Raw genomic sequence first — 9095 nt, 5'->3', positions numbered from 1 at the left:
ATACATTTTACGTTTCAAGGCTTTCTTGGCATCAGTCTTTAGTATTAGTCTTTTTTTTGTCACTGTCTTGGTTCCAGTTTTTAGTATTAGACTATTAGCATATAAAGCAGTGAGAATTCAAACTGAGTTCATCCCAATCAAGATATTATATTTTAAAAGGACCTTTATAGGATACACAAAGAAAATCATAAAACAAGTTTAATGCACTAAACAATAATATAAAAGCGCGAGCGTTTTGCAGTATTTAAATATTGTTTGTGTTTTACTTTTCAAAGGTTTATGTCAGCTCGTTGACCATATAAATCTTCCTATTCGTCCACGTAGATTTTTCTCTGCATATGTGACCCCACGAGCATTTTATACGATTACTTCAGTTTGGAATCATTGCTGCTTATAAAAGAGTATCTATAATCTAAGTCTATTTTCACCTCTATAATACTACCATTTAAAAGCAAAATCACACTAATCTATCTCTATCTGTGTCTCTAAAATTTATATTGCTACCTTTCTTCTGTTACATAAGAAATAATATTGTTCCATATTTTGTTCTATGTTTTAAAATTTATATTTTAAATAAATACATTAAAGCAAAAATCATCTATATTCTAGATTTCTTCTATTTTAGAGGTTAAAAACATAAATACACTAAAAATAGTCTAATCGGAGCAGAATATAGAAAAAAAGATCTAAATACTCATTAGTTTGTAATTAATGTTTGCATCAATTTTACTTGATAGACTTATTTAAATGTCCAAAAATAATGTTGTAAAATACAAAACATCTAAATACTCATTAGTTTGTAATTAATGTTTGCATCAATTTTACTTGATAGACTTATTTAAATGTCCAAAAATAATGTTGTAAAATACAAAACTATCTGCACATTTACATTTATTTAGAGAAATATTATCGAATATTACTAAATTTTCCCAAATAAATAAATATATTTATATATTTAAATTGAGCTTAATGATTAAAGTTTAGAGTTTAGTTTATAGAAGATGAAATTAGGATTAATATTTAAGATGTAATTTAAAAAATGCTATTTTATATATTTTCATATTTTCATTTTATAATAAAACTAAAAAATGCTATTTGTGAGATTTTTCTTATACTTATACTTATAGTTAGAAATTATAAGAGTATTAGAACTATTTTTTTTTCGACAACTATTTTTATTTTATGTTCTCTGTTTCATACTAGAAACTGTTTAATATTTTTGCACATTATTGAAAATAAGTAAATATGTTGCTTTACTTCCAGTAAATGTATTAATTTTTATGTCTTTGATAACTAATGTAATAAGAGAATATAGGTAAAATAAAAAATCTGATAATTTGTGCATAAAATACTATAAAATGATATTTAAAATGAAATAAATTTTCAAATTTTAAAACGATAATTAATGTGAATAGAAAATTGAACGAGTTAAAAAACATAAATTACCTTAAAGGTGGCAGACATAGTTAATGGTCAACAATTTTTATGCACCAATGAAAATTTCAGCATCACCTCACGAGCGCGTAAGTTCCACTTTCCAAGGGAGAGCAATATGATCGCATCGTACCGACAGGGAGAAAGAACGTGTAATACAAACTAGACAAGAGCGTGAGTGTAAAGATTTTTGTAATAACACGTATCGCAAGCTAAGTAGCTACCCCTCTTTTAAAATAAATCATTATTATCTAATTAATCTGAATATAATTTAAATTATTAAGAAAAAACAGGGGAAGTTATTTCCATTTCTGAGGATAAAACAAAATAAAGTACGGTTTCATCAATTTTCTCGCGGGCCAAACATCCGAATAATAAAAGACAAGAGAGATAATATAAAATTAAATTAAATTAAATTAAACAAATAACAAAAAGAAAAAAAGGGAAAATAAAATAAAAAGAAAAACAGGACAGGCGTGAGATAAAACCCTACATACTTTGTTAGAGCATTTGTCTTTCACTCCTTGTCTCTCCCCCCTTCCCTCACAGAATAGACAAAGGAGGGAGCTGTAATGGCAGAATAAAACTCCGATCTCATTCTTCTCCAACGAGGAAGATGGCTTTAGAAGAAGTGGAAGAGATTCAAAACGCACCGTTTTGTATGCTTTTCTGCGAGGAAGACAGTTCTGGGTTCGATGAGGAAGACGAAGATTCCTGCGACAAATCTGACGAAAAGTTTCCATTTTTCCATCTGGGTTTTCTCGATCGGTCTATGTCCTGGGAGGAAGACGAGTTATCGAGTCTGGTCTCCAAGGAAAACGAGTTCAGACCCTCTCTTACCGAAGAGGGTGTCTTAGACGACGAGTATCTGGCTTTGTGTCGTGAAAAGGCTGTTGATTGGATCCTCAGGGTGAAATCTCATTACGGGTTTAGCTCCTTGACGGCTCTTCTCGCTGTTAACTACTTCGATAGGTTCATCACAAGCAGGAAGTTTCAGACAGAGTTTCCGTGGATGTCTCAGCTTACGGCTTTGGCTTGTTTGTCTTTAGCTGCAAAAGTTGAGGAGGTTCGAGTTCCTCTGCTCGTAGATCTCCAAGTAAGTTCACTTCTTTTTCTCAGATTTCATCTCGTCTTTGTGTGAGTAATGTCGCTTGACTGTTCTTCTGTGTGTGTGTGTTTTGTTAAAGGTGGAAGAGGCAAGCTATGTCTTTGAGGCTAAAACCATTCAGAGAATGGAGCTTTTGATTCTCTCTACTCTTCAATGGAGGATGCATCCCGTGACTCCAATCTCGTATCTTGATCATATTATCCGTCGATTCAGCTTTAAATCTCACCAGCAATTGGAGTTCTTGAGTAGATGTGAATCTCTGTTGCTCTCCATTGTTCCTGGTAATAATGCGTACACCTCTCTATACATGAGTTTCATCAGATCTCTTGGATTCTTGTTGGTGCTCAATTACACTGTTCTTGGTTTTCAGATTCGAGGTTTATGAGTTATAGCTCGTCTGAGTTAGCAGCTGCAATAATGGTCTCTGTCTTTAGAGGTTTCAAGACGTGTGACGAATCTGAATACGAATCTCAGCTCATGACACTACTCAAAGTTGATTCGGTATGTGGTGTTGTTACTCGTTTGGAACAATAAATGCCAATGTAGCTTGTTATTAGGATCAATAACTGATTCCATCATTATTTAACTTGGACAGGAGAAAGTAAATAAATGCTATGAGTTGGTGTTTGACCACATTCCAAGCAAGAAGAGGATGCAACCCGCTAGTCCAACCGGTGTATTCGATGCGTCATTCAGCTCTGATAGCTCGAATGAGTCATGGGTTGTATCTGCATCACCGTCTCCAGAGCCTCTATTCAAGAGGAGAAGAGTGCAAGAGCAGCAGATGAGGTTGTCTTCAGTAAACAGAGTGTTTCTCGATGTGTTCTCTAGTAGTCCTCGCTAATAATTTCATCAAACGATCAAAAAAAGTCTGTCAGATTTAGAAACATCATGCGTTTTGCTCGTTTATTGTGTTGATGGACGGTTTCAAATGGTGTACTATTCAGTATTTGATAATTTTAAAACAGAGATCTTTTTCTTGTGATCTGCATACTTGTTTCATGATTGAATGATGATCTAATTTCCACCTACCATCATCCTTTGCAATTGTCATGGAAAGATTACAATCAAAGACTAGAAACCTGTCTTTTCATTGTGAGGATCTTTTAGAAGGACCAAAATTTGCCATTACACTGCTTTGTCCTTGTCTGAAAAATCTCATGACATCATTGGTTATTTACTTAGTACATGTTCGAGAAATTTTTTCCATTGAATTGAAGAGAGGACTAAAGAGTTGGTTGGGCAAATAATAGTTTTGAATAATCAAATAAATTGTTATCTTCACAAGCATTGTTGGCGTCCATATAACTTATTTGTTGGTCCCATTTTCACAGGGTTTGATTTGAAAGGATATGAAGTGAGATCAAACAATTGGGTTGGTCTTAGTACTTGTTTCTTTTCAGTTGTGGTGAAAAGCAAAACTTTGTGGAGAGATATGAAGACAGCATACGTACACATATCATATATGTGCCCCATTGCTATGTCATGTCATAACATTAAATAAAAATACCTTCCATGAAGAGTCTTGTTACAGAGGACCAAATAGCATTGAAGAGGTTCACAAAAAAAAACAGGAAAATATAAAGGTTTTTGGTTGAAAAGGAGTGAATGTACCAAAACCAATCAAATCCAAAAACCAAATTACTCTCACAAGGATTATATCTCCTGTGATATTTTCAGGTACCTTGTATGTTTCTTGGAAGTACTCCACTGCATTGTAAAATTTTTAATATTAGTAAAACTTTCAAGAAAGAAGAAAAAGCCATTAAATTCTTCAGAAAATAATCATAAAAATGTTAGGCCCCCTTGACCAAAAAAAAAAAATGTTAAGTGAAGCATGCAGATAAGAAGAGTTTTATAACGTTCCAAAGATAAATCAGGTGTATAAAATATTAGATGTTAACCTCAAAACACGATTAAGCTATTCCACTAAAGCTTATTACATACATAAGCAAGAAAGTGGATACATCGCATTATTATCTTCGTTACAGAACCAAAGCTGTCATCACTAATGATTATGACTTTACGAGTCCATGGAAAATTCAACATTGGGTCTCCCTATTCATTACTACTAGTCTTTTGAGAAAATATGCTATACCCAATGGTCAAAAAAGCGGTCAACACTACACATGTAGATGACTCAACGCATAGTATTTGATACAACTAAATATTAGAAACAGCCCTAAAGGATTACAGAATAAAATAAGAGTTATTTTCACACTAAGTCAGTTAACAAGTTTTATTAACACTCAAAATCAGTTTGTACTACTGAAGTAAAATAAAATAGACTAAACATATATAATATAATAAATAAAATATCATTTTTTTTAATATCTAGTTTGGGGTCCGGATGCCTAATTATCTCCTATAGCAAAATCCAAACCATAAATCTCTTGATTAGAGAAGATTCTTTCTTGAGATGAATTAAACTTATGACTTCTCGGATCTCTAGTATATATATTTTTATTATTAGTTGTCAATTATGAATTTATTATTTGTAAAAAATATCATAATTTACAAAATAATAAATTCAATTATTTATTGTTATAAGATTTTATAACATAATAGATACATCATCATAATATGTAAATACTAAATTTATCTTTTGTTATTATATTACTATGATTTTATGGTTTGTAAGTCGTATTGTTTAAATGTGGGCCTTTTGGTTTAATTATGAGTTAGGTTTGGGTTTGATTTGGTTTGAGTTTAGTTTGGTTTGGTTTATTTGGATCTAAAAAAACTTTAACCAAAATCAATCCAAATTAGTTTGGTTTGTGTTCTTCATTTGACACTAAATTATTATTTTATTCATATTTAAGCATAAAACTAAACATCACACTAAACATATTGGAGATTTAATCCAATAAGTTTATATTATTATCTTCAAACATAATATAAATATCAGAAGTAATTTTTTGGTTTTAATGTTAATATATGAGATTCACATTTTTTATTTTATTTTTTGTTGTGTTTATTCTATTCATTTTAAAGTAATATATATATTTTTTTAGTTTAATTGTTTAAGTTAAATAGTTAAATATATTAAATCTTAATATTATTATTTTAGTTGATGTAATTAAAACCAAACCAAACCAAACTATTTGGGTTGATAAAAGCTTGAACCAAATGGTTTATGCATTTTGTTTTGTTTAGTTTAAGTCGGTTGGGTTTGGTTCAGTTTGGCTTTTTTGCTCACTCCCTAAACACCGTCGAAAAGTAAAACGTTTTGTATGACACTCACTAAATCTATAAGGAAATTCAATAATTAAATTTTTCAAAATCATGTGTGGTTTTACTCGTAATTACCGAATCAAAATGCTATAGCTTTCAGTGGTAAACCTAGGTAGATGAGAATGAGTACATACACGGATACACCCACAATATTTTTGAAAATAGTATATTTCTTAACAAATTTAATGTATACACATATTCTAATATGTAACTTTACACGTATTCTAATATTTGTGAATCCATTTTTAAAAAAATATTTGGATTAGCCGCTGATAGCCATAGCTAAGCAACATAGGAAGTTCTATAATGAATAGATTCCCTGCGATTATTCAACAAAAATAGTATCCCTTAACATTATTTGCGAAATGATTTAGATACATGTCTTCTCTACAATTAATTTCACTAAATAAATATAACATATCATATTAGAAATGATAACATGTCTTATGGTTGATGTGACATAGATATTTACATTTAATGGTTATTCATATATTGTATGTAGTAAAATTTATAGAATATAATTGTAAATTATACATTACCATTAAAGTAAATCACTAAATCTATTCAAATATGACATTAAATAGTATAATAATAAAAATATAATAAAATTTTCAAAATTTCAAATGTTATTTATTTCTATTTTGATTATACAATTTTATTACTACAATTGTTTTTAACTTTTTTTTAAAAAAAAATTATAAAATTTTAATCATAATATTTATCAATTTCTTTTATATCTACAAACTTTAGAAATACTGCTTAGTTATAATTTTTTATTATTATACAATATTATATCAATTATTTTTTTAATTTTATACAAATTTATTTAATATATTTTTATCTAAAAGAAGTAGATAAAAAACATTGTCTAAGATTATAATTTTAAATATATTCGAATCTATTTTTAAACATAAATTAAAATAAACAATTTTTTATTTTATCTTTATTTTATGTCTAATTAAATAAACAATTTATATTAAAATATTAGTAAGAAAATAATAAAAATTTATTTTTAAATATAATTTAAATTTCAAAATTGAATTACTGCACCTAGGTAGTAAGAAAACACCTAGTTAGTAGTATTTGATCTTTGGTTTTTAGGATTTTAAGATGACGTGATTTACCCTCACATTTTGGGCCAAAAGTTAGCGAAAGTAGGTGGAGTTGGCCCTATTCCGTCCAATTTCGTTTTTTATATGCTTACTGGACTCCGACCGGAGTGCGTGCACGTTAGTAGGACACACATGTGTCTCAAAAGCAAGCTCGACACATTTTTTGTTATTTTGTACGGAAAGTCTTTTTTTTTTGTTCAACGTACGGAAAGTCTTTAGTTGGCTAATAAGCAGCTAAATGGTGTCGTGTCAACCGGTCAAAACGTGAACTGCCCAGGGATATTTTGGGCTTCTTATGGTAACCGATCCGCTTCGTAATTAGCAGAGGCCTACCGAACTTTGTTATCTATACTAGTATTAAAACAGAATACTTCTTATGAATCTGCCTGTAAAATTTACTATTAATTACAAAACATTTCATTCCCTATTTAAATTATTTTCAGTGTTATTCGATTGACAAAAAAAGCCCAACGTATTTTCTACTTACATTTATGTTTTCTTAGGCCCATGCAGTAGCGAAAAATCTTATTTAAGAGATTTATAGAATCAAATCAAATAAAAAAGAAAATCTCCTAACTTGAAGAACACGCAGAAAATATTTTAACTGTTTACATGGTAACTGAATTTTCCAAAACTAATCTTAAAATATAGACATTAAAGAAAATATCCCCAATTTCTACTCAATAAATATTATTAAATATTTCGGTTATTGTAATTTAAAAATTATGCATAAATTAAAAATATGTTGAATGAAAAATGTAAAATCTATTATATTTTTCATATAATATTTCCTTAATAAGTTAAAAATTATAAATAAATAAATTTACCAAGCATATTATCACAATATGATTAAATTTATTGAGTAGAAGTTTACCTTTTTAAAATCTTTTAACTAATTAATTAGTTCACAAACAAACATTTCAATTTTAATATTAATTAAAAAAATAAAGAAGACAATATTAAAAAAACAAATAAAAATCTATTAAAATATAGATTAGAAAAATATTTATTAATTTAAACAAAATTAAAAAAAAAAACGATCTCGTGCTTTGAAAGTGCGGGTCAAAATCTAGTTAAAAATTAAAGTTACTTTTTTTTTCCAACTGGATGATTTTGATTAAAAAAACGGGCCAAACCCAGTACAAAAACTCACACTAAAACCCAACAAACCAAACGGGCATCCCCAATTAGGGGTGGGCAAAAAACCCAAACCGAACCGAACCGAACCAACCAAACCGAAGTTAAACTGAACCAAACCAAACCGTGCTCTTTATGTAACCCAATTGGTTCATATTTTACTCAACCCGAACGGTTTGGTTTGGTTTGGGTTTAAACCGAACCAAACCGAACCAAACCGATAATCCAATATATATATATATAGTAAAAATATATATGATATATATGTGTATTAACATATTGCAAATTTTAGTTAAAGTTTTGTTTTTCATTTTTTCATAACTTTCATATCTTTAAAAAAAATTAGAAATACGATTAAAATAATACTATTATATATAAAATCATGTAGCATAAGTTTTTATATTCTCACTCTATCGTTTATGAGTTGATTATATTTTAATAAAAATATAAAACTGATGCCTTCATATTTTATAACCAACCCGAACTACAGCGAACAAAACTAGACCATAATAATGTAAACCGAACTAAATCTAAACCGAACCGAACTGAACCGAACCAAATTAAACCCAAACCGAACCCAAACCAAAGCTACTTTGGTTTTAATTGGTTTGAGTTTTATAAAACCTAAATTACCCAAACCAAACCGAATCCAAACCGAACCCGAAACTAAACCGAAATGCCCACCCCTATCCCCAATCTCCAATTGGGCCCAGACCTACGGCCTAACTTGAGAAACCCTAGAAACCTAAAGAAGTTAGATTCGGTCGCCTCGCAGATCCGACTTTTGTTGCTTGGACACATGTTGCCATCCTCGCCGTCGAGGGTACACGTGTCACGAGGCCATCGCGTCACCACCGCTTCCTATCAACTCCGGAGATCCAACCATCGGATCCACCGGCCAACCCGGAGCTCCATCGCTCCGTCACTCTTCACCTCAAACCATCTTTGGGGTTCTAAAACCGGAGAGAATCAATCGCCGTGGCGAGATCTCATCCACCACCGTTAACCAAATCTACCCAAAGATAAATCATCGCATGCATCACCACCCTTTCCGCCGGAGCACTTCACTC

The 9095-nt window shown here is 30.3% G+C and overlaps 1 protein-coding gene across 1 annotated transcript; it reads left to right on the top strand.

The window, feature by feature from the left end:
• Positions 1-1928: 1928 nt before the first annotated feature.
• On the top strand, positions 1929-3527 carry LOC106390877 (cyclin-D3-3-like). Its single transcript, XM_013831419.3, has 4 exons — positions 1929-2530; positions 2622-2823; positions 2913-3043; positions 3138-3527. The coding sequence occupies exons 1-4, from the start codon at positions 2051-2053 to the stop codon at positions 3384-3386; spliced, it is 1062 nt and encodes a 353-aa protein (XP_013686873.2). The 5' UTR covers positions 1929-2050; the 3' UTR covers positions 3387-3527.
• Positions 3528-9095: the final 5568 nt, after the last annotated feature.

Source organism: Brassica napus, chromosome A9, assembly GCF_020379485.1.
Source record: "Brassica napus cultivar Da-Ae chromosome A9, Da-Ae, whole genome shotgun sequence".
Taxonomy (NCBI): domain Eukaryota; kingdom Viridiplantae; phylum Streptophyta; class Magnoliopsida; order Brassicales; family Brassicaceae; genus Brassica; species Brassica napus.
Note: the sequence above shows the minus strand (reverse complement) of the source record. Positions and strands in the feature narration are given on the sequence as shown.